This window comes from Aulonocara sp. 'chitande type north' Nkhata Bay, linkage group LG7 (genome assembly GCF_057382095.1).
Source record: "Aulonocara sp. 'chitande type north' Nkhata Bay isolate Kocher_YH1m ecotype deep benthic linkage group LG7, A_spYH_male_GT1.1, whole genome shotgun sequence".
Classification (NCBI taxonomy): domain Eukaryota; kingdom Metazoa; phylum Chordata; class Actinopteri; order Cichliformes; family Cichlidae; genus Aulonocara; species Aulonocara sp. 'chitande type north' Nkhata Bay.
Window position 1 is genome coordinate 39,530,294 of NC_141350.1, and position 26,236 is coordinate 39,556,529.

A 26,236-nucleotide genomic window follows, 5' to 3' on the forward strand; every position below is an offset into this window, starting at 1 on the left:
CAGCAACTGAAGCACCATCTTATATCACCTCACATTCTATTTCCATTTACCTGTTCTTCTCCTCTCTCACTCCTCTGCTCTTCTTCCCCACTTACCATTCTCCTCTCCTCACTTTTCATCTCTTATCCACGGTTCCCTCCTAAGCCTTTTCCCCCCTCACCATAACCTCTGCTTCTCTCTCCTCCTACCTACCATTAGTCACCACCTCCCGCTCCTCTCCTGTCAAAATTTCTCTTCCCCGACTCTCTCCCTGTTTCAGTCCTTTCCTGTAAGGTCAGCCCATATTGGATCGATCAGGGTCATCTATCTTCCACTATCTCAGTGGGCGTGCCTCCTATTTCAAAAGTGATCATTAGCCAATCATTAATCTAGATCAGACCATCAGACCATTAACCAATCGTTAATCTGGATCCTGTTTAAACTCGGTCTGCTGATTGGGTCCCGGGTGACCTCTGACATGTGAGTTACCAAAGAAACACATCCGTTAAACAATGTATGATTGGGTGTCCTCATACATAAAACAGGTAGCTGTCTGGTTTTGTCTCCAGTAAAATCTCACAAATCTTCCCACGTGACACATAATCAATGTGCTGTATTTATTTATTTTTGACATGTCGGGATTATGAATAAATGACACCAGTACCATGCCCATGACCATGTCCGCATTTCTTTCGCACTGACACTGTGAAAAGTGAGGGGTGGCTGGTGGTTGTAAAGTAAACATGGGGTTAAATCTCCTTGGAATGTGCGCAGAAAGACCACGCTCTGGTGCCAGTGGTCTCACCAGCACAGAGGCTGACTCGAGCCAAGCAGCGCGTGCGCTCTGGAAAGCTTCTACTTGGGTGTCTTTTGTTTTTCTGGGTGTTTTTTTAAAAGGGGGGAAACGTTTAAAAAAAAACAGCTGCCTTTGCCCCTGCCTTGTGGATGATAATGGGATGATTTTCCTTTGACTCCATTAAGCTATCAGACTTTTCCAGAGGTGGATTCCACTGCTTTGGAATGTGTTTGATGCGCATTAACCTTTTTCGACCTAGGCAGGGCTTGCCTACACACTCTGCTGCATTTTCTTTTCTGCCTGTGGAATATGTGGAAATGTTGCCGTTTGTTTCCACGACATGTTTAGTAATCCGAGGCTTGAATGATGAAAATCTTTTGAGATGAAAAACAGCACTTTTGGGGATCATTTTTTGCTTGTGCGCGGCTCGTGCCTAATCTCGCGCCTCAGCAGCCTGTTGTCTGTGTCCGAGGGAAAACGCACAACTTTACCACCAGCTGGAACCGGTCCTGTTGCGGGGGCTACCGCTGGTCTGTGCGGCACACCGGGGCCACAGGCAGGGGGCCAAGACGCAGACCAACGGAGCGGTCCCGGTGTTCAGCCGCTGTGTGGTTGGACCGGGCATCCGGAGGAGCTGTGGAGCGGGGATGATGAAGTCGGTGGGGATGGTGATGATGAGTGGCCCGGCAGCGCGACCAGGCACCAGGGTCTTGCCACTAATATGTTTAGTGTTGTGCGCTCTCATCTTTCTTCCGATTTGCGCTCACTCGCACCCGCAACCGTGCCAAGTGCTCAAACGAATCGGCCACACGGTTCGGATAGGAGCTCTGCACGTTCAGCCTCGCTTGCTCTCTGCTATGGCTGTCAGCGGCTCTGAGGACTGGGGAAACGAAAGAGAGTTGACAGAAGAGCAGCAGTTGGAGTTGGAAAGACCGTTTAAAACAAGTGCCAGTGCGCCTGGGTATGGAAGCCTTAGGACTAGAGCGTCCGTTAACAGTCAGCGGGGCGCAAACAGAAGTAAAAGCCAGGCACGCCAACGGGAGGAGAACACCTCGGCGGAAAATCGCGTGTTCGCACCCCGAGACTCGGTTCTGCTCGCCGTCGAGGCTCTGAACCGGGCTGGGTTGCTACCCTACAATTTATCCTTGGAGATTGTCATGGCTGTTGGATCCACACTCGGAGAACTGCCCGCGTTCTCCTTTTCCTCTACGGGCAACCCCGAAAACGAGGACCCGCTGTCCTTCGTGGAGAGTGTATGTCACACCGTGGTTGTGCAGGGGGTTTCTGCCATGATCGCCTTTCCACGGAACAGGGACGAGTTCGTCAAGTTGGAATTCGTCTCACTCGCGCTTCAGGTACCTGTAGTCAGCGTTGTGCAGAGGGAGTTCTCGCGCCACAGTAAGGTAAAAAGTTATTTCCTAGCTAAATTTGAACTGTTAACTGTTGATTGCTTCACTTCGGCATACAACTGCAATGTGCTGGTGTGACGTGTTATAGTAATATAACGCAAGAAACTTTACATCGCAGTCTGACAACCTCTTTAAACTGCGTGTACACCATGCACCGAATGCATGTAATTTATTTAACTAATTTAAATACGTGTGGATACAGACTACAGTGCACCGCGAGCCATCAGTGGCCATCATTTAAGCCAGGGACTAGAGCTAGAAACGCCTCCTTCAGTGGCTGATTGTTGATGTCCCTTCAACAAGAGCACAGATCTTCCCGTTCTTGTTCAGCGTTTACCCAGTCAATCAAACTTAAATGGCACAATTTAAGGTGAAATGGCACAAGCTGGCTTTCATAACTCTGAAAAAAAAAGTTTCATTAAACAGTCAAAGACAAAAGGAGCATGGGGAAAAGCCGCTCTGTCCATGGTTCTGAAATCTACTGAATTTAAAGGGTGTTTCAGCAGAAAAAAGAGCAGTGCTTCTCTTCTGCAGAATAAAATGTTTAAAAATGGTTTGATTGACAGTGTGCAGTCAACAACAGTGTGCACCTAGCAGCACATGCCCCGCGGTATAGATACATAAACAAATACTTTGTTGATATTCAGAATCCCACTATGTCTGCACTGTGGTGAAGGAGGTTATGGCAGTATATTGCAGTCAAAACTCTTAGTCATAAGTCAGTGTGATGCTATATTTTGACATCTCATTTGCTGGACAACGGAGGTAAAGGCGGACAACACTCTTTAGTTAAATCACTGTGTTGGCATGTACATTTATGACCTAACACCTTTCCTTTTAACAAAGAAGTAAAAGGTTGCTCTTTAGCCACCCAGCTACTAATATTTAGCAGGCCCATATCTAATAATGAGATTAGTGTCAGAAAACTGTAGCATACAAGAAAAACCCATTCATGCAGAACCGTTTTAAGCTGCATAACACTCCTCTCATCGGACCAGTTCAAAAGGTGAATCCACATAATAAACCATGGTACGGTGTACATTTTAGGACATCGTCAGGTATCAGACAAAAAATTGTCAGGTGTCAGTTGTCAAAAAAAAAATTGTCAGGTATCAGAAAAAAAATTGTCAGGTGTCAGAAAAAAAATTGTCAGGTGTCAGTTGTCAAAAAAAAAAAAGTCAGGTATCAGACAAAAAATTGTCAGGTGTCAGAAAAAAAATTGTCAGGTGTCAGTTGTCAAAAAAAAAAAAGTCAGGTATCAGAAAAAAAATTGTCAGGTGTCAGGAAAAAAAGTTGTCAGGTGTCAGAAAAAAAGTTGTCAGGTGTCAGAAAAAAAATTGTCAGGTGTCAGAAAAAAAGTTGTCAGGTGTCAGAAAAAAAATTGTCAGGTGTCAGTTGTCAAAAAAAAAAAAAGTCAGGTATCAGAAAAAAAATTGTCAGGTGTCAGTTGTCAAAAAAAAAAAAGTCAGGTATCAGACAAAAAATTGTCAGGTGTCAGAAAAAAAATTGTCAGGTGTCAGTTGTCAAAAAAAAAAAAGTCAGGTATCAGAAAAAAAATTGTCAGGTGTCAGAAAAAAAGTTGTCAGGTGTCAGAAAAAAAGTTGTCAGGTGTCAGAAAAAAAGTTGTCAGGTGTCAGAAAAAAAATTGTCAGGTGTCAGAAAAAAAGTTGTCAGGTGTCAGAAAAAAAGTTGTCAGGTGTCAGAAAAAAAATTGTCAGGTGTCAGTTGTCAAAAAAAAAAAAAGTCAGGTATCAGAAAAAAAATTGTCAGGTGTCAGTTGTCAAAAAAAAAAAAGTCAGGTATCAGACAAAAAATTGTCAGGTGTCAGAAAAAAAATTGTCAGGTGTCAGTTGTCAAAAAAAAAAAAGTCAGGTATCAGAAAAAAAATTGTCAGGTGTCAGAAAAAAAGTTGTCAGGTGTCAGAAAAAAAATTGTCAGGTGTCAGAAAAAAAGTTGTCAGGTGTCAGAAAAAAAATTGTCAGGTGTCAGAAAAAAAGTTGTCAGGTGTCAGAACACAAGGTACCAGAGAGAAAATCTTCCTGCAGGTGGCGCTGTTGTCATGTCCCACCCGAATTGATTTCCAAATATGTCATCAACGTGTGACCGTGGGAGAGCGTAAGGTCATTGACCTCACCGGAGTTTTACCGTGGTTCAGGCTCCTAACGACACAAGGTAAGTTTAACTTTTTCTCCCTTTTGTTCATATTTTTGCCACAGTTGTGTTATATTAAGTTGCAGTTATGTTGTGAAAGTTACATATCAGAGACGGAAAGCCAGTTTTGTACGAAACCAAATCAGTACTATTTTTGTCTGGCTAATTCATTCTAGCTAGCGACAGTGGTGAAACGTGATTCAAATTTAAACTGTTCAGTAATTGTTTTGTATACATTTCAGCAAATGGACAAGCTGAAAGCTTACGAGCAGTTGCATTTGAATACTAATCCTATTTGAAGTAATACATTTCCAGTGGTAGACATGTTAGATTGTCACACCTGGCTATGCATTGTTTTATTAATATTATATATTGTCTTGATAGCTTGAAGGGGATGATGCCGGTTTCATATCACTGGACTTATCCATGGCAGTAGAGTACATCCATGCACAGAGAATCATTCACCAGGATATAAAGCCAGCAAATGTCATGGTAAGCCATATTGTATTTTTCTTTTTCTCCACTTTGTTTTTGAAGATCAAAATAAAAATAGTATATTATTTATTTAACTTTATTCTCTTCAGTCTATTAAACACTACATTTGAACAATGAGAAACTTTTCTGGCATATTCATATAAAGGATTTTTTTTTTTAAAGTAAGAAGCCTTACATTGTTTCTTTAATAGTCCAATTAAACTGTTCAGTAATTGTTTTGTATACATTTCAGCAAATGGACAAGCTGAAAGCTCACGAGCAGCCTGCATCCTTTCTGTCGCTCTTTTTCTTTATTTCTCTTTTCTATATTGCTACTGTCGGGATATTTTTTGATCCCGATATGTTTTTTTCTGTTGTTGTTTTTAGACTTTGCTGCAATATGTCATCTGACGATGATGAAAGGAGTATCCGACTCTGGCTGGTTCCCATGACTGTACCAAAAATACTTTTTTTTTTTTATTAAAAAAAGAGCATTAAAAATAAATGACTAAAGTACAACTTATTTATTAACTACTGTTCACCTCTTTCATATCAAAGAAGTGTATTTTTTGCTACACATGTTTTATTTGTGGGCACTGAATAGACGATGCTTTTAGTGTAATTGCCACATAAAAAGATTTAGTACTTTACTGGTTAATTACTTATGTTCAGTGTAAGAGGTGGGTGATCAATTAGACTGTTGTTGTTACACTTAACCTTTCAAGATATGATGATAATAACATTGTTCAACAAAGGCTTAAAACAAAAGGAAATCAGCTGTGCACTGAATTCATATGGGCATAAAATAAGGTAAGTCTGCATTTCAACAGTTTCCGTGACAACTCTCTAAAATGACAAAACATGCAGTTTGCATTTAATATAATGTAAGTCTGTGTTGTCTTTTAACAGTGAGAGGCATCTGAGACGAGTTTTAAAACTTCTAGGGTTGAAGCGAAGATGCCCCCAACGACCTTTTACTGAAATCCACAAAGCTGTGGAGGTAAGCGTTAAAACATCAGTGCAAAAAATATATATTTTCCTGAAGTCTGTGTCATGAGCTATTGTAGAAACAATAAATGTTATTTTCTGTAGTGATTTAAAAAAAACAAACATTCAATTGTCTGTTTGTTTGTTTTTTAGAGTGAGATGAAACAGTGGTCTCCTGAACAAGGAATCAGGGCAATGGTAAAGCGGGTAAGGGATGTCAGAGGAGTGCGGCCTTGTTACAGGTTGGTTAAATAGTGTGTATATGATCAAGTGTTCTCTTGTTTTACTGTTGAGCTCAGAGTAAAATCTATTGTTACTGTAGAGACGATGTTGCTAATATAATGAGGTATATGGATGCAAGTGGTCTTCAGAGGAGATCTCCTGGAAAGAAGAAAATTCCCCGTCGGAATTACATCAGCCGTGGTCCAAATGACACACGGCACATTGATGGTATTTATTTTATCTTTTCAATTAACCTTCCAAACATGTTTTGATGGTACTTCTGTTGAAACAAATTGTAATTATTATTTGTTGTTTCATATAGGCAATGATAAACTGAAGTTCTTTGGAATGTGGATACATTTGGGGATTGATGGGTAGGTTTGAATATGGCATTCGCTACTTAATTTATTATATTCAGTGATAGTACAAAGTTGCTTCAAGATAAGGATGTGCGGTAAACTGAGGTGTTATCTCTCCTGAGTAGTCTAGGGCAGGGATGGGCAAGTCCAGGCCTCGAGGGCCGGTGTCCTGCAGGTTTTAGATGTGTCCTTGATCCACAGCTGATTCAAATGGCTAAATTACCCTCACAACATGTTTTGTAGTTCTCCAGAGGCCTGGTAATGAACTAATCATTTTATTCAAGTGTGTTTACCCAGGGTGATATCTAAAACATGCAGGACACTGGCCCTCGAGGTCTGGATTTGGCCAAGCCTGGTCTAAGGGACCAAGATAAAGTATGAATAGTGAAGGAGGATTCAAGATGGCGGTTTTTAAAAGGCTTATTTCCTGCTAGTCTTAAAGTTCCATTTCAGACTGGCAGTTAATTTCAGGGAGGGCCAAGACCAACACAACAAACAAAACATCCCTGATATAAAGTAAACAGAATTTAACTCCAAAGAAAATAAAATGTACAATTTACGATAACCTACCTAACCAACACATAAACAGGAGAATACAAGGGATTACAAAACAAAAGGCAGCTCTCCCCTCGCGTCAGTCTGAACACAGTCAAGAGTCACATTCAATTCCAAAGGCATGTAAGCCTACACAACTATGGCAGTCAAAATGGTCGGAGGAACCAGAAACAACGCCTAGACATAATACAATGGAAAACCAGCATACTCTTGGGGAATGTAACAAAAACCAAACATAGTGCCAAAACATGATTAAATCATATGTACAAGTGGCCACTTTTCTGTTTCTTTCTTTTCAGATTTTCCAGGAAGGTTCTATGGCTAAAGGTGGGCACATCCAACCGCAAGCAAAACTTTGTGGCCAGATACTTCTTTGAGGCTGTTCAAGAACAGGGTGGTATGCAATATACTAAAAAATGGGGGGTTAAAAAAGATTACATTTTGTTAATAAATTTATTTTTTCATCATTCACTAATTATCTTCAGTTTGTGTCTTTAGGCTGTCCTCAAATGATTCGGGGGGACAGAGGAAAGGAGAACCTTGTTGTGGGTCAAATGCAGATGGCATTTCACATGCGAGATCTTGGGAATCAGGCATGGAGGTGCTTCAGAATGGGGACATCAGTGCACAACCAGGTATGTCTTTAAGCTGGTAAATGACTATTTCTAAAGTAACAACCTGACAACAAAACTGATAATGTCATGTTTCTGTTGTTTAGAGAGCTGAATGTTTCAACAGTATTTTAAAGCGGACATGGATTAAGAAATGGCTGACAACATTTGAGGTAAAGCAAATCTTTCACCTGTAAAACCTATTAACAAAGAGTAGCCATCCAAATTTCGTTAAACATACGATGGATTAGTTTATCTGAAAACACAAGGCCAGAATCTGTGTTTATGTACATCTGTACCTTTTCACTAATGAAATTCTCACCTTCACAACTTATGTCTTTTTCAAAACAACATGCGTAGGCCATGATGGAGTCTGGGATCCTTGAACTGGACAATCCTGTGCACATGTAAGTCAATATTTTTAGACATGAAAAATAATCAAGCAGCAGTATGAAAGTATGTGGTCTAGGAATGCCTTTGTTTTTTGAGTACTGATTAAAATTTAGCTTTTACTTATTCTACCTCAAAGAAGCAGATGAACATATTAATTTTTTAATTCTCCTTTTTCATAGCAACTGCTTGCAGTACTCACACTTGCCACTGCTTCAAAGAGACTTAAAAACGGAGCAAACAGTTTGGAACACCCATGACATCCGCAAGCAACGCAATGCACCTGGTCCATTTGGGAAACCCGACCTTCTGTTTACCTCACCACCTCCTGGTATGTCATTTGAAAGCCTGTGGGGTTTTATTTTTTTGTTTGTTTTTTAACTTTCATTAGTTTACTTTTACTTTGATATAGCACTCTTCACAGGATAAAAACCACAAAGTGGCTTCACAATAATATAAAACAGATAAACATAAAACAGCACAATCGAACATACAGAATAAATGCAATCAAGGAAACGTAATGATGGAGGCAGAGCATTCCATGACCTGGGAGCCACCGCTTTGGAAGATCTCTTGCCTCTGGTCTTCTGGTGGGACTACTAACAGCCATTGATTAGATGATCACAGGCTGGGAGAGGGAGCGTGGGGTTCTATAAGATCAGAAATTAAGGCAGGAGCTTCACGATTCGGAGCATTGAAAGTCATTACTAAAATTTTAAAATGAATTTTCTAAAATATACTGGAAGCCAGTGTAATGAGCGTAAAACTGTTATAATGTGCTTTCTCTTTTGTGTCTTCCGAAGAAGCCTACTTGTAGTACAATAAGAGATTTCTGAATTTCTACTGTCAATACTAAAATGGCTTCATATTGACACCTTTAACTAAAAATTTATCTAAATGTTTGAGTGATATTTCCATCTTTAAGTTTCTGTAATAACATCTGTAAACACTGACTGCTTCTTATACAGGTTCTAGAACAGCTTTGTCATTATTCATTTATTTTTAACATTCAAAGTGAACATCTTTTCAATATTGTCTTTCATTCGCAGGATATGGCAATGTGCTGCACATTGTTGACCCAGACTTTTTAGACTATGCCAAGCAATTAATCTGTGAGAGGGAAGAGCCTTCACTGGTAGCAAACCAGGAATTCAGAGACATGTGCCAGAACATTTTAGAAAACAGCCAGTTTCCCTGCACACCTGATGGTTGCCTTGCTGCATACCTCATGCTAGTCCAAGAGCTCACAACTGCCATGAACAGAAATGCAGTTCCTACACTTTCTACGTTTGCCGAGGCAAATGACATATACATCTTTCTGAAGAGAGAGAGGATGGAAGGTGCACCAGTAAACATTTCCAATGACCAATAAAATCATACAACAGTGTTTGTTAACATTTATTTATCCTTGTTTAAAATCAACAGGTAATTTGAAAACTGTCTGACCAACAAAATGTACAATAAAATGTTGAAATACAATTGACAAGGTGCCATCTTTCATAATGATTCAGTGTTTCATTTACCACAACTTTTGTTAACAATAATGTAGAACATAATTCACATTGAAAGACTTTTGAACTGCAGACTGTAGCAACATTACCACTTGTAGCCATATCGGCTCGTAAGATCAAGGCCTGACTTGAGAAACTTAACAACATCAGATGCGGAAGGCCTTGAGTCTGGGTCATAGCTCACCAAACCACCAAGAAAACTGTTTTTGTCACTGAGATGTGATAGGGCATGTGGTGGGGTTTTGGTGGCCATTAGTGCAGCCAGTTCTCTTTGTTTTTTAACCATCCACGGAGCGGAACCCGTCAGGATCTCCAGATATGTGGCTCCGAGGGACCACATGTCTGTCTGGAACGAGGCCTCTTCAAACATCAGTATGCATTCAGGGGCCATGTAAAGATATGTGCCACCAGCTGGACCAGTAGCCTGGGCAGTGAACTTACTCCCTTGACGAAGCATCACAGTGTCTCTTATGTTTGCCATGCCCCAGTCTGTCAGGACTGCCTTCTTAGAAGGGTGGTGAACCTATAAGGTATACATATGAGAACTTACCAGGTTGTCTAAAATTTCACAAATGTTATCAAAAATGTCATTCCAAAGACCACAGCTCATAATTGGGGAAAAAAAAAACCCTCAAAGCTTTTAGCACCCAGATCACCCAATCACTGCAGATTTATTCTGAGATTGTTTATTATACCCAACATTAAAATTAACAGATTGGTTAATGATCCAACCCGGTTTTATAGTCCTGTGCATTTTTTAATCCCCATTCCACTTAAGCAAGTGGTACAGACTAATAAAATAATAGAAACTTTCAGTTTGTAAAGCCTAAACTTACAACATGTTTGGGAATTTTGTAGGTGTGCAAGAACCAACATATTAAAGAAAAATTGGACTATTAAAGAAACAATGTAAGGCTTCTTACTTTAAAAAAAAAATCCTTTATATGAATATGCCAGAAAAGTTTCTCATTGTTCAAATGTAGTGTTTAATAGACTGAAGAGAATAAAGTTAAATAAATAATATACTATTTTTATTTTGATCTTCAAAAACAAAGTGGAGAAAAAGAAAAATACAATATGGCTTACCATGACATTTGCTGGCTTTATATCCTGGTGAATGATTCTCTGTGCATGGATGTACTCTACTGCCATGGATAAGTCCAGTGATATGAAACCGGCATCATCCCCTTCAAGCTATCAAGACAATATATAATATTAATAAAACAATGCATAGCCAGGTGTGACAATCTAACATGTCTACCACTGGAAATGTATTACTTCAAATAGGATTAGTATTCAAATGCAACTGCTCGTAAGCTTTCAGCTTGTCCATTTGCTGAAATGTATACAAAACAATTACTGAACAGTTTAAATTTGAATCACGTTTCACCACTGTCGCTAGCTAGAATGAATTAGCCAGACAAAAATAGTACTGATTTGGTTTCGTACAAAACTGGCTTTCCGTCTCTGATATGTAACTTTCACAACATAACTGCAACTTAATATAACACAACTGTGGCAAAAATATGAACAAAAGGGAGAAAAAGTTAAACTTACCTTGTGTCGTTAGGAGCCTGAACCACGGTAAAACTCCGGTGAGGTCAATGACCTTACGCTCTCCCACGGTACGCACGTTGATGACATATTTGGAAATCAATTCGGGTGGGACATGACAACAGTGCCACCTGCAGGAAGATTTTCTCTCTGGTACCTTGTGTTCTGATACCTGACAATTTTTTTTTTGACAACTGACACCTGACAATTTTTTTTCTGACACCTGACAACTTTTTTGTCTGACACCTGACAATTTTTTTCTGACACCTGACAACTTTTTTGTCTGACACCTGACAATTTTTTTTCTGATACCTGACATTTTTTTTTCTGACACCTGACAATTTTTTTTCTGACACCTGACAATTTTTTTTCTGATACCTGACTTTTTTTTTTTTGACAACTGACACCTGACAATTTTTTTTCTGACACCTGACAATTTTTTTTCTGATACCTGACATTTTTTTTTCTGACACCTGACAATTTTTTTTCTGATACCTGACTTTTTTTTTTTTGACAACTGACACCTGACAATTTTTTTTCTGATACCTGACTTTTTTTTTTTTGACAACTGACACCTGACAATTTTTTTTCTGACACCTGACAATTTTTTTTCTGATACCTGACTTTTTTTTTTTTGACAACTGACACCTGACAATTTTTTTTCTGACACCTGACAATTTTTTTTCTGATACCTGACAATTTTTTTTCTGATACCTGACAATTTTTTTTTGACAACTGACACCTGACAATTTTTTGTCTGATACCTGACAATTTTTTTTTTGACAACTGACACCTGACAATTTTTTTTCTGACACCTGACAATTTTTTTTCTGATACCTGACAATTTTTTTTTGACAACTGACACCTGACAATTTTTTGTCTGATACCTGACAATTTTTTTTTTGACAACTGACACCTGACAATTTTTTGTCTGATACCTGACTTTTTTTTTTTTTTTGACAACTGACACCTGACAATTTTTTGTCTGATACCTGACGATGTCCTAAAATGTACACCGTACCATGGAGGAGATTTTGAGTGTATTTCGGTGGTTTTACAGTGAGGCTAAAACTTTGCTTCATTTTTTTACATTGTACCACTGGAAATACCTTGAGTACAGTTCCTTGTGTATACCATATGGAGTCCAGACTTGGCAGGAAACCATTACATCACTATATAAACTAAAGTTTGCAGTGGTGTTCTGATTTTTTTTCCATATACCAATATACACTCCTTATTATTATTATAAATAATAAGGCACTTTAATCCTTCAGTACAAGTAAACATTTTTTTTGGCACAAACATGGATTCTTTTGTAATTGTAATTCTTTATTTACTCAGACTTACGTATATGAGTCAAAAGTGCTCAATATATGAGCACTGTATATATCTATATAAACACTATAGATTCTTGTCAGGGCTTTTGGAAAATAAAACAATACCCTGAAACCAGTATAAAATGATATGGATTTTTATTCTGATTTATGTCAATTTTTAACAGTTAAGGCAAAAGCAGCAGCAGTTCTTACGTTGGAGATCGTTGAAAAATAAACTCTTGCACAACGCACCAGTGCGAAGCTTGCTGGTGGAGTTTGCAGCTAAAATGAGAGCAAAGGGGAAACTAGTTAGTAATGTAAATACTATATTCATTAGCGTGGAGGGGCATCAGTAATAATTCTGTGGAAAAAACACCTGCTGTGAGTTTGCCCCCTTATTTGTTTGTGCTATCGAGCACAAGAAGGAATAGGCACACGCACATTCCCAAAAATGATTTGGTGTAATACACTGTAAACCTCTTTAATTGGGTGATGCTACAAAGAAGAGATATTGCACATCAGTGAGAGAAAGCCAACAATCTGCATGTGTTTCTGTATTTGTAATAGTCTACACACAAACATCCAAAGGAGGGACAAAGAATGTGTTTTTTTCATGCACACATCCAAACCCATTAGCTGGACTGAAGGGTTCTGGGATACTTGCCACCTACTAGGGTATAGTAATGTGTGTGTGTGGCTTTGTCAGACAGTTTGTGTCTGTTTATGTGTTGGTGTATATGTGTGCGTAAGAATGTGTGTGTGTTTCTAGGATAATATCTAATTTCCTGCTCTATGCACAGCAGGTGTTTAAAGTCAAAACTGATTCCTAGAAGTGAAATAACAGTAATGGATACAACTGACAAACCAAAAGTTAAGGATGATTGATTGATAGAGGAGTAGATGGGAAGACTGTTGAATGGAAGGATGAACATGTGCAAAAAAACTGACTAGGAAATAGTGTGTGCAGTGCTTGTGTGAGACTTTTAGAGAAATGGCTTAACTCCCTTCTGACTCAATCTAGTTTCACTGGCAAATCCCAACTGCAGGCTGACAGCAATTTCTCTAAAACATTTTTTGAGTGTGAAAAGTGCAAAAACTTTTTGGATGTCTTGAGATGATCTCATTAGTGTTTATTTCCTCACTTTGTTTGACCTTGAGTTTTTATTTTATCCTGGAATGTTTAAAGTCAAAGTTTAAAGACAAGGTTCACAGCTGAACATTTGTGTAATACAATGAATCATCAAAAAAAAAAAAAACTTTTGATAACGTGATCTGCCCACAGTATGTTATGTAAGTGTCAGAATGATGAAGCTGCATGAGAATATGGAGATTATGGAGCAAAGGATAAAGTGACCTCAGAGTAAAGGAACTGGGCTGGGAGTTGTGGTGAGTGGTTTTGATAGCAGGAAAGGGATGAGAATTTAGCATATAAAAGCCAAAGAACTGAGGAACTCTTGGCAAAAGGAAGCTCTCTGGGAAAGACCAGTCATCTCAGATAGGAGGACTTAGTTTTAAAGTGGAAATATATCCCATGCTGACCCAGAGACTGTGGAAAGATAGCTACATACGCACATATATACAGAAAGACAGAGCATCTTCACATTGCTACTTATTCCAGTTATGTGTCAGCACTAACTGTATGCGAAAAATCAACATTGCTACAGGTATGCGCCAATATCATGATGTATGTGCAATATATACCATATAAACACTTTATTAGGTATACTGCTCCAATGTAATCAGACCTACAGAAAACATGCAATAAATTCTGTCTATACTGAGCAGCCTTTCCACATAGTGTCATGCAAATGGTCATTCAGTTTGAGCAGTCGACTTGCAATCTTTAAAACATCCAGCAATCTAACAGTATATGTGGTATAAAAAAGTATAATAGGCCCATGTTAAGTACTAAGTTTAATATATGTGCAAGAATGCCTTTGGATCCAAAGGTTTGAGCTTTAGACTGCTCTTAATCCTTAGTTTCCATCATGATGTCAAGAGAGTGGGTATCATTAACGCGATCATCTTAGCCACACAGCTCTAGCTGTGATCAGTGCAGTATCTCCCACGCACTGTTCAAACCTGTTTGCGAGGGCCATCCAATCAGAAGAGACTTGGCTTCAAGGCGAGACTGGCCTTGAAGGGAGACAGAGGATGAACTGAGGGTGCAGATAGATAAGGATTATTTTGAACTGTGGATCCTCCACAGCTTTTCTAGTGGAATACAAAAATAAAAAATATGAAACTGGTACTGAGCATAATAGGTCTTCCATAACAATTCAGTTGTTCTGCAATGCATTCATTTAACTAAATTGGTTAACTAACGATTGTATTACAATAACAAATGGTAGATGGTTATTGATTTTTCTTTGATTAGATGATTCATTGTATTAAGAACAATAACTAAGTCATTACTGGATTTGTCCACTGGTTCATGAGTCTGTCAGTCCATACCTTTTTTTTTTTTTTACCATACAGCAAACTCTGCAAGTTTCTTAGCACAACAAGTTGCAGCTAATGTGTTTTAGATGTGGAAATCACAGGGGAAAATCATTTTTTGAAGCAAGGAGGGATTTAAAAAAAAAAAGAGCACAGTGACAACAGAGCCGGGATTTCACAGCACACTGAAAGCAGCAGATCTCTGTATTTATGTAGGGGAGCAAGGAGCCACACTCAGTACAATTTTTTTTTTCCTGTTTATTTACATGAAGAACAAAGAGAGGGTTACAGATTTATGGAGATCACAGTGCAGAAGTGCCGCAGTTGAAAATAATCCATCCAATCCTCCTGGAGAATGAGAGCAGGCGAGACTCTGATGCCCTGTGGACTGCATTACCATTTTCCTCCCTGATAGAGGACTTTTAAATCTGAAATAAAACATTTGCAATTGCTTTTGTAGGTGCTTTTGTTCCAGCAACAATCTATCCACGTGTATGCAATAAGCTGATTAATAAATATCTTATTTGCATGTCTATTAGACAGAGTGATTAACAGGATAAATCAAATTAAACAACAGATTAATCTAATGAACTTTTTTGTGCAAAGCTTGTGTAAAAGTTGTAAAGCAATTAAAGTGGTTCACTCAGGTCCCTTAAACAACTTTAATTCTGTGTTTGGTGTTGTGGGTTCAGGCAAGCAAACAAGTGTGCGACTGATTAAGTGCCATATTGTATACTGGGTACAGTATGCCGAGGTATACTGACGCAGATCTGGCAGCTCATGCAGCTCATGCAGCCCTCTGACCTATTTAATGTTATTTCAAGTATTACAGGGATGAGTGTCACCTTTCAAATGTATCTGCTCTGATCTATGTGTGTAGTCTGCATTTAACTGATTATTGCAAACAAATGAGCAAATTCATTACCACCAAACAGGAAATAACTATGCCAATGAAAGAGCTTCATACTATAGCTCAACACTATGGAACTGAGTGTTTTGTTAACAAGGTGTGTCTTCTGGAACCAACCAGTGTAGAACAACTTGAAACCCAACATCAATTATTAACCTAAATAGTGAATTTGATTATTTAATCTCTGACAGTAATGTGTTCAGACACCTGCTGAGTTCAATATTGACTCTCTTTTTATCGTGTTTCTATTCTGAGACTCTTGAAGAAAATATTTCAACTGCTATTAAAACCAACATGGTCTTTCATTCATAATTTGAATACATCAGCGTACGAATAAAAAAGACTTTTATAACCTTTCATGAACATAAAATTAAATAAAACTGAAACTAGAATTAGAAATATGAACTGTAAATTTGCAGATTCTGGTGAAATTGCGGTGTTACTGCCATAAGCTGCGACTTGCTTTCAGGAGTCAGCTAAAAGCACAGACGGAAGTTTTACATAATAATAGTCCTGTAAGAGACCTGATGGTGGTGCTGCGATGAAAGTGGGTTGGATTGGATTGGAAAGTGCATGTATGACAGCATTAAAGAGTTAACTGTTAAGAATGGGACTGTCTTCTTTAGCCTTTATTGAATTCGAGTAGCAGAAATTTGCATCAAGCAATACTTGTTATTGTACTTTGGCAAACCTTAAATTTGGCATGGGTGTAAAGACTAGCCAGACTACTGATAAAACTTTAAGTTCAAGAGTTATAGGCATTTCACTTGATTTGGCATGATATCTCAAATCAAAGAGATGTGCAAGATGTGCAGAGAAGACTGGATTCAATATAAAGACCGGCACTGCTGTTTCATAGTTGGTTACAAACTAACATGAGCTCATAAAGTTTGACATTTTGAGCAATCATGGTTTTAGCGTGTTGGAATAGTGGCAACTGAAACTCACTGGACACTTCATTGGATACAGCCCTTCTCTCTTTGGAAGTACCTTAATTTTTCATATCTAAAAAATTCCTCTCAGGTTTTGGTCTAAATTGGTATGATGGTATCACACAGGTGCTGCAAATTTGTGGGCATCAAATCTATGATGTGAATTTCCTGTTCCACCACATCCCAAAGGAGCTCTGCTCAAACTGGATCATTTTTGTGCCAAGAAAATATTCTCCACTCCATTACACCATAACTACCACTAAGTGTTGGTAGAAGGCAGGATGGATCCTTGTTTTTCTTGTTGTTTACACCAGATTTTGAAACTCATCAGACCAGCGAGTCTGTGTTAATCTTAGCCTCTGCTTCCTGTTCTTAGGTGACAGCAGGTGTACCAGGTGTGGTCGTCTGCTGATATAGCCTGTCATCTTCAAGGTGCAACATGTTTGCATCAAGAGATGATATTCGGCATACCATGGTTGCAATGCATAGTTATTGGAGTTACAGTTTCTTTCCTTGTGGCTCTAAGGACATGGTCATTCTCATCTGACATATGGCATTTTTATTTTAAGAACTTCCACTTATTGAATTGAATAGTTTCTCTTTTTTGGGTCATTCTCTGTCAACCCTAGTGATGATTTAGAGGGGAAATTTCAGTAGATTAGCAGTTTCTGAGACACTCAGACCAGGCTGTCTGGCACCAAAAACTATCCCACTGTCAAAGTCACTTAAATCACATTTTTTCCTTATTCTGATGCTTGTTTTGAACTTTAGCAGGTTGACTTGACCATGTCTACAGGCCCAAATGCATTGAGTTGCTGCCACATGACTGGCTGATTAGATATCTGTGTTTAATGAGCAGTTGAACAGGGGTACATAATAAAGTGGCAAGTCAATGTAAATAACAGGGGGCTGGGGACTGTTTATCAGCCAGTGTTTGTTACTTAATTTAATGTTAGGGGCAAAGTTCCAAAAAATCAGCAGTTTTGTTTGTAGCACTGCTACGGTTGGAAATAAGTTTTCCACACTGGCAAGGATTTGTTAGCTGATTACAGAATAACAGAACAAAGGAACCAAATTCAAACATGTCAAGTGTATCAAAACAGTTAAACCAGCTCTGACCTAAAAGGCAGCAAATGAATCTTAAATGTACTATTTAGAATGAAAAATGTCGATTAGAAGAAGAGTAATACGAAATGTGTCGCCAATGATGTAATACATGCAATGCTGCATTACTTGCATAAAGCGCTAAATTGTTTTTACCTCTGCAGGTGGTCCAGCAGATTTAAAACTTAAAGCCAGTTAGGCGGTACATTTTGGAATAAATCTATTTCATGCTTCTCAATTTACTTTCTTTCTAGAAAGATGCTAAAATTGGTGAAAGGTTTTCCTCACAACAACAACACTATGAGACTGCACAATTCTATTGTATCAGATGAGGTCCTAGTGGTAATCAGCCACCATGTACTAATTGATCTGTCTAGGTCATTAATCAACTGCTGAAATTATGAATCACATAAATTCAACAAAGGTGTAAACTAAATTAAATGTTGTGGTGCTGAGTAGGGGAAAGGCTCTTTTGAAATGAACTGCAATTCAGAACTGCAAAGTGACTACACAGTTAAAAAATGTGATTAGTTATATTTATAGAAACAGGTAAGTGGAGGTTATCCATTATACACAGCAAACTATGTTAACTGAAGACAAAAAGTAACTACATTTGGATTTATGAACCCTTCTCTTTCTCCTGTTTCTTCTTCTGCTCTTCTGTTTTATTTCACTTCCTTATGCCCATCCTATTCCTTTCTTTTTCACCAACATCATTTCTCCGCTATCCTCATGTTGCTTTTTCTCACAATATCATCAATTCCAAAACCAATCATCTGATGCTGTGTCTCTCTTGCTATCTGTCTCCCATGTATAAAATCCAACTGATTCCCATCGACACTTTGTCCTCTGATCACAACATTTTTATTTCCTCCTTTATTTCCTTCTGTTTATGTTTAACTGTCCCTCCTCTCTATCTCGTATTATTTAATTCCACTGCCTTTGCCATTTTTTCATCCATTTATTTTAATCCCTTAAATCTTCTCCTCCTGTCACACCTATTCACCTCGTTCCTTTTTAAATGCACTCCTCCACTTTTCAAAATCACATTTTCCCGTTTTTTTTCTGTTACTTCAACTTTTCCCCTACAACTATTTTTTTTACCTTCCACTCCATTTGCCAATTCAACTCCCATTACACCTGTCCTCCTTTTACCAACTTTTCACAGAATCCTCTACATTTCCAAATGGCGATGCGAACTGTGGAGGCTCCACAATCCCAGCTGCTCTATACCCTGCTGATGATGAATGGCTGGTGGGACATCAGCATTCTGCTCTGCCAGGAATGGAATATTAGTGACTTCCTTTTCCTCATCAAGAACAACACCCGCTTTCACCTGGGCACTCTTGTCAACCTGACAACTATTGCCTTAACCTCTTCAGTATCTTCATCTGCACTATCAACCTCGGCGGTGGCATCAGGTATTGCAACCTTACCCTATTTTTCCTCTGCTGCCTCTTCTTCATCATCCACTTCTTCTAAATCAGACCAGCAGCAAACTCTCCTGCGACAGCTGGGGGCCCTTAGAGAACACTCATCTACAACAGGATTGGTGACATTTGGGTGCGACATTCGCGAGGTGCGACGTTTGTGGACGCTGGTCACGCGGATGACGCTTCCAGAGTTTCACTGGGTCTTGGGGGACAGCCAGAATGTGGCTGAGCTGAGAACAGAAGGGTTACCCCTGGGGTTACTGGCCCATGGGGTCATGGGATCCCCTTCTCTGGATCACTATGTCCATGACTCATTAGAACTCGGGGCGCGTGCCGTGGGCAGTGCTGCCCAGGATAATCCTGCCTTGGCACTCATACCAGGGACTACCAATTGTATGGATAAACAACAGAGCAATGGGAGCTCGGGGGAATACTTGGCAAGGTAGGGAATATACAGATACAAAGTTTCATGCAATGTCCTCAAACTCTAATAAGGTATTCTATAAGCACGACTCACTTCCATAGGGTGCAGTTATTATTCTGCTACTGTATCGGGGGGAAGAACAGTCAGTTTTGTTTTGTTTTTTTATATTTGCTTAGGCCGATCACAAACATTTTTGGTTGTGCAACATTTATAAAATGATGGTGGGGGTGAGTCTTCTAAAAAGTGGGTGAGAGCACGTTTCGTTGGAACATTTGCACATGGGGAAGCAAGCATTCATCATAATGACACAGCTCTGTGGAGAAATGTCTGGCTGTGTAAGATCAGGTCTTTGTAGGTCTTATAGTCATTTGAAAGAACCTAGCACGCCAGCCGTACTGCATCCAAATCTGGATCAGAACTTGCCACTTTCAGTGTGTAGGCTGTGAGGACACATGTTGTGTTCTGTAATAAAGGAAATTTTGAAAATGGTTAGAGGATAGTGGGAAACAGATTGCCACCATAGCATAGTGGATCAGTGTAAGGCTTACTATATACATGCAGTTTGCAAACCAGACAAACCTAAAAAACATTGTGATAATTATGCCCCACAAAATGATTATTTCAGCAGCTTAACTTGATGGATTTCTGTATAGATGTTTTTTATATGTTTCTTCCCTTGCAATAACAGAAAAAAATGATGTGTGTCAGTTCAATGTTCATGTAAAATCACCCAGGTACCACTTTACTATCTTACCAACATACAAAGGTATTCTGCCCATAGCACTAGTAAACCAAAAACATTGTCTCTTGCCTTTTTCAAACATGCAAAAAATGAATTCATTGGCAAAAATTAAAAGTTACCCAGTACCAGCCAAACATATTAAATGTGACACAGAAGACAAAATATGCACATACACTGATCTGCTTCCATTTGGGTTACCACTGCAGCACCACATTCAGTGAATATAACACACTTGAGAGGTTGATAGAACTTTTGTGATAATCCAGTTAAGTAAACTTAGTCATTCAGGATTGCTGAGTTCTTATGGAGTCCATGATTGACAGCTAGTGCTCCACTAATTTGTCAGAACAGCAACTATGCTTGCAAAATGCATGGTATCATCTGGAACAGTAATGATTATGCTCTCTCAGTATGACTGAGTGACTGATATAGCTTGCAGCCGCTGGCTCGGGGCAGTTTGCCAAATTACTGGAGCAGTGGCGATGCCAAAGATCAATTTACTGTATTCATATAGACTCTTGTGAGTATGATGGTTGTTATATTTTCCTTTATAGATATAGATAGGGCCCAAGCAAGGTAATCTCTTAAAAACTCTCACTGTGCTAAAGAATCACAAGTGTCATCTTTGCGTGGGATTGGATATTGGTCTATATGTATTATGGGATTCAGTGACAAATAAGTTCTTTGCTTGTTGTCTTTTTTCCAAAAGATACTGTTAGCATTGCCCAGTCACATAAGTTCTTTACAGCTAATATTCCTTGGTGTACCGAATACTGAAACACTGCTTAGATTTTAAGCCGTATACAACATGACTTGCCTGTGAAACCTCGGTCTTGCGCTCTCTTCAAGCTCAGTCAATCCCCTCCCTCAACACTGAATCTCTATATAGTATTTCTGACACAACTTCAATTCTGTTTGGTGCATGGCCTTTATCTCATGCCAAAGAGACATATATGTGCCCATATTTCACCTTTAACTTCAGCTTTTGCAGTATTGTGATTCTCGCTCCTGTGTAAGTTATCAATCCCACATTTGTATATTTCAGGTTGAGTTTAGGAACATTTTCCTGGATGTGAGCACTGACCCACTGGCTAGTTTCATCTTTCATGGCACTCTGTAAACATTAGGTGTCAGCCATATAACTTCTGTCACTGACAAATCATCCTCATTTGAGTCTCTCATGTTACCTCTGTACCTTCTTGTCCTTGGTTCTTGTTTTCTTTGTCTGTCTTTAATTTACATATTTTCTCTATGTACCTTCTTTTATTGCCCATCCTGCAACTTTTATCCTTAAACCAGAAATCTGCAGGATGGTGCAACATTTTAACACTTCTTAATCAAGTCTGAGTTTTGTGTACTACTTTATGTGTGCTGTGTTTTCCATAAATATGGAAATTTCCAAATTGCAAGTCAATGTTAGTCTATATTCTGTCAAAAGCCATTTCAGATTGGCCTCATTGCTCAGTCCACACACAAGCCTGTTCCTTAGTGCGTACTCCCCGACATGGCAATGCTCTCCTAATCTATGAAGCTCTGCCATATACTCCAATATGAATTCAATATTTGACTCATTCCTTTTGTAAAACCTGAACCATTCAGCTATCGCCAGAGGTGTTAGATTTAAAAGCCTCTTTAGTACGTCTGAGATCTCATCAAAAGTTTTGTAAGCCAGTTTGCTAGCAGGGCAAGTTGGAAGTTTTAGTGCCCAACTTTTTAAACAAAAGATGATCATCTATCCATATGGCCCATACTCCCAGACATTTTTAGTTAGTTTTGTTTCCTTTTCACAGTGTAATATCACTACTAGTCCTAGTCTAGTCTTTGTTCAACACTTTCAACACTCACATCCCCTCCTCCAGCTAGCTTTCCCATCATGATGCTATTTTGCTCATCTGTTGCAAGGTAGGGGTGTGTTTTTCTTATCTTTGTCTCATATATTAACAGCAGTCATCAATGGATTAAACTACAAGATACAGTTTACATGCCTTAAATCTTAATCATGCAGGTACAACTCTGCTGACTCACTCATTCTGTTAAATAGGTATGGTAGGTATGGTACTATTTGCACTTTTTTCAAATATGTAAACAATGTGTCCTTCCTCTTACTAGATAGCAATAGAGTTACGTATAAAGGAGTGGTTATACATATTTTAGACCATATTGTGCAAAATAGGTTATATTATATATTCAGCAGAATATTTTGCATTCTTTGTATTACAGTAAATATGTTAGTGTTTCAGGGCTCTTCTTTCTGTTATTAATTAATGCACCAATTTGGTGGAGCTTAGGCTTCATTAAATTAAATATACATTTTAAACAGTAAGACTTACACAGTACCAAATCTGGGTTCTCTCCACCCAACAATTAATCAATAATATCCAAATGTACAGTGTATACATTACTCTACTTCTTTCATATCTTTCAAATGTTTACTCGAGCAGTTACAAATAATTCATACACACCTACACCGTCTTGCATTTGCACAGCATGTAGTTTATGGGGATGCACACTGTAGTACAGTCAATAACTGCAGCACTGTGGTAAAATGCTAATGTGTAATGAATTGCATTTAACAGCACTGTAATCTGCAGCTGCTCCACTCTAGAGATGTAAGTGACAGTGGATGTGTGATCACCCACCGCTGCATTACAAGTACTGTTTGACCTTTCCTGCTAAGATTCTCCTCAAAACACTCGAATCAGCAGAATGAATATCCAGTGAAGGTAATTATTAAACATGGTGAGCTCAGAGGTCCTGAAGGTCCTTCCATTGCTTTACTTTATTTAAAAAAGGGTGTTGATTCATTTGTCAGTGTTTTACATATTGCAGAAACACTTGCCAAATAGGACCTTTTGCCCAGTGAGAGTCCTCGTGCAGTCTTTGACCCCATGAAAACAGGGAGAAACTACTTGATGAGGTTTAGTTTCCTTTGTATGTGATAGTGGTTCTAATTCAAGCTGTTTCACACATGAGTGATTTGGAAAAGTCAGTCGCACACCTGCCTCGGGAGAATCTGAAAGTATTGGAAAGACTTATATGGAGAGGCTAGAGAAAAAAGAGAAAAAGAGCAAAGATGAATGTTTGTAAGCAACCTGCAAAGATGAAAAAAAAAGTTTTTCTCCCCAAATCGTTCGTTTCAGTATTTCTAAAGCTCTGAGACTGTTTGGGCTGTCTGATCACATTCATGCTAAAGGGATTAAAAGATACGGAGAGTGGACTTATATTGAGTCAGGGTCATCATCATCTGTTACCATTACATTTTTTTTCCACACTATGAAACATATTACTGTGTGGAGTCTAACAATTGCATTAGTTTCACGTTTCTTTTCTTTTTGAAATCATTTGTAATCTTATTGTGGAGGCAGAGTGCTTTAGTGGTCAGATAAACTGACCCATCTAATCTTTTTTTTTCTTTTTTTAAAAACAACACTGGCTGTGGTAGCTGGAAATAATAGATGAGAAACCTAGAAGGCACAAAGAGGTTAGAGCAGCCAATCAGCAATCTTAAGGGTGTTGGTCCCCTGAATCCCTGTGCAGATGTGTGTAAATGTCATTACATCTTTGTATATGGTAAACAGACTAGTACTTGCATAGCATTTTATAATCTAATTGACCAATCAGAGTTAACTCTGTATGCAGCCCACTGAATTGAGTTAAACATAATTTTTTCTTGAAAGTTAAAAGAATATATCTGAAACATGCACTATGTTATATTATGTACATTTTTGTTATGTTTTTTTTTTTCTCGCCTATAGCCCATTTAAACAACAGAGGCTAACCCAAGGTAGTGCCTGCTGGAGTAGCTGAGGCTTGAACCATTGACCTTCCTGTTAGTAGATGACCCACTCTTCCTACTGCCCCTTGTATGACCACTTACAGAAATCTGCATATGAAAAAAACATACTAAACTAGTATTGAGAACACAGATCTATATTAGACTATATGTAGTAGCTGTATTTTCACAAGCTGAAGAACATCAGATACTGAACTAATCAAAATATATTTGTTTTCGATAAGAGTTTTCAGGGTAGAATTTATATACACACAGAGGCAAACTCACTCCAAACCTTAAAAACAAAACCTGTCCAGTTTTGGGTTTTTTGTGTGTCTATCAAAATACATATAGCAAAGCCATGCTCAAAACAAACTATAAGAAAGAAAGTGTGTACTTTATTGGTCCCCGTGGGGAAAATCCCTCTCTGCATTTAACCCATTCACTCAGTGAAGCAGTGGGCAGCCATTGGGGGCCCGGGGAGCAGTGTGTAGGGACGGTACCTTGCTCAGGGGTACCTCAGGGTAGCTGTTCAGGGGAATCGAACCCCCGACCTTCTGATCATGGGGCCACCACTCTACCTACTGAGCTATCCCTAATAAACATGAATAGGATTCCTCTCACCAGGGGAAAGCAAATGTTCTCTTTAGATAAGGGGCTTGGTTTCCTGTTGTCGTTAGACTGATCATTCAGTGAAGTCCAACTAGGGCTGTGCGATATGACCAAAATATCCCGATATAAGAATTCTATCGTCCCGATAACGTTATAAATCACAAAAATGTAACATTTTCTGTAAATTCTGTGAATCTCGGGCAGCTTGACTTGCGGGAAGTGTTTCCAGCTGTGCGTCATGTAGCTGGAGTCGAGTGTTTTAACCGATGCATGAAAATATATATTTTTAGACATAAGTTGTAATGGCCGCCGTTTTCTTTGTGAGTATTTATTACACAGTGTGCTGTGGGGAAAAGCCTGTTCTAACGTTTGAGTCTAAGGTTTATTTTTTAGCACCTGGCAGCTCTTTTTTACTTCTCATCCATAAATAATCTGCTCTTTCACGTGATTAAGTTTATTTTGAAATGTTTCAACAGGATCTTGAGCTTTATTGTGAAAGATTTATGTGGAACATAAACAAGTGGACACGCCATGGTGTTACCGTCGTTGTTGCTAACCAAAACGCATAAAAACAGGCGCTTGCCCATCCGTAGTGTGGTTATATTAAATATAAGAGAAAGAGAGAACTTTAAGAAATTAATATAGCCACTACAGTGACCATCAGAACAATGAAAAAAATCATTTTGTGACACCACGAAACAAACGATAGCGTAAAATGGAGCAGATCATATGTTTTACAAGTTTATGAGTGTACTTTAGCCTGCTTGTGGTCTTCATATTTTCCAGCACTCTTAGATCTCTGCAGTGTTTGTACCTCTGATCATGCTAGGAGGGTGCAGGGGACATCTTTAAGCTTTAAGGCTGGGCTATAGGCTGGCCACCTCAGCAGATGTCAGAGAGAGTCTTGTATTTTTTGTGTTCTTTGCAGCTTACTTAGTTGCCGCTTCTTTTTTATACCCTAAGAAAATATCAGATGGGCTCAAGTAAACCTTCAATAACGTGTTCAGCATATATGATGCAAGTTTTAAAAGAGAGAAAAAAGCAATAATAATAAAAATAACGAGTGTCATTCCGGTAATAAATTGGTGGTCAAAGCAAAATGAATCTGCATACACAGAATGACAAAAGGACTCATTAACAAGCTCTTTGTGCTTCTAATGAGACACCTGAGTCCACCTGTCTTTCCAGAGTTTTGACACTTCTGGAGGCGTTAGTGGCCGCAACTGTAATCAGGCTGTTTCCCACATGAAGTCTGCTCCTTCTGCTTAGTTTTGATTTGGTTAGATGCTAAGAAAATTACTCCACATGAATAGTTATATCCAAAGCTTAAATGTTTATTGATTGCATAAAGATGTTCTTTCTCACCATCACACTCGAGTTTAGTTGTTTTTCCTGAATGTCTTATATTTAGGAGAAATCCATCAGTTTTTCCTGCAGTCTTGATCAGCCGTTGCTAGTTACAATTGACCAGTCTTGTGACATTGGTCTCACTGTTACTGAAATAAGGGTCTCAGGTTACTGCTGAGTTTGTACAGATGCTGTGTAAATGCTAGC

General features: G+C 38.7%; 3 protein-coding genes across 6 annotated transcripts in view; 2 read left to right on the plus strand and 1 right to left on the minus strand.

The window, feature by feature from the left end:
• The first annotated feature begins 701 nt into the window (after positions 1–701).
• The window catches only part of grin3a (glutamate receptor, ionotropic, N-methyl-D-aspartate 3A), a 61,604-nt gene continuing 36,069 nt past the window's right edge, over positions 702–26,236 (plus strand). The window contains exons 1-2 of the mRNA XM_086300330.1: positions 702–2,178; positions 18,868–19,574. Coding sequence (XP_086156456.1) covers positions 1,423–2,178; positions 18,868–19,574 — 1,463 coding nt within the window. The 5' untranslated portion in view covers positions 702–1,422. The remainder of the gene's footprint in view (positions 2,179–18,867; positions 19,575–26,236) is intronic.
• On the plus strand, positions 4,121–11,058 carry LOC147325705 (uncharacterized). 4 transcript variants are annotated; one of them, XM_086300331.1, is made up of 13 exons: positions 4,121–4,356; positions 4,720–5,234; positions 5,535–5,619; positions 5,719–5,809; positions 5,950–6,038; positions 6,119–6,246; positions 6,341–6,392; positions 7,232–7,329; positions 7,431–7,567; positions 7,651–7,716; positions 7,904–7,950; positions 8,116–8,264; positions 8,983–10,452. In XM_086300331.1, the coding sequence occupies exons 2-13, from the start codon at positions 5,066–5,068 to the stop codon at positions 9,303–9,305; spliced, it is 1,434 nt and encodes a 477-aa protein (XP_086156457.1). In that variant the 5' UTR covers positions 4,121–4,356; positions 4,720–5,065; the 3' UTR covers positions 9,306–10,452. The 4 variants fall into 4 exon arrangements, with proteins under 4 accessions (XP_086156457.1, XP_086156459.1, XP_086156460.1 ...); XM_086300334.1 differs by having other exon boundaries at positions 4,123–4,827; positions 5,197–5,234; positions 8,983–10,448; XM_086300333.1 differs by having other exon boundaries at positions 4,121–5,234.
• LOC147325706 (uncharacterized) lies at positions 9,011–11,088 on the minus strand. Its single transcript, XM_086302358.1, has 3 exons — positions 11,059–11,088; positions 10,531–10,638; positions 9,011–9,967 (listed from the first exon to the last, which is right to left on the minus strand). Exons 1-3 carry the CDS (start codon positions 11,086–11,088, stop codon positions 9,530–9,532), a joined length of 576 nt encoding a protein of 191 aa, XP_086158484.1. The 3' UTR covers positions 9,011–9,529.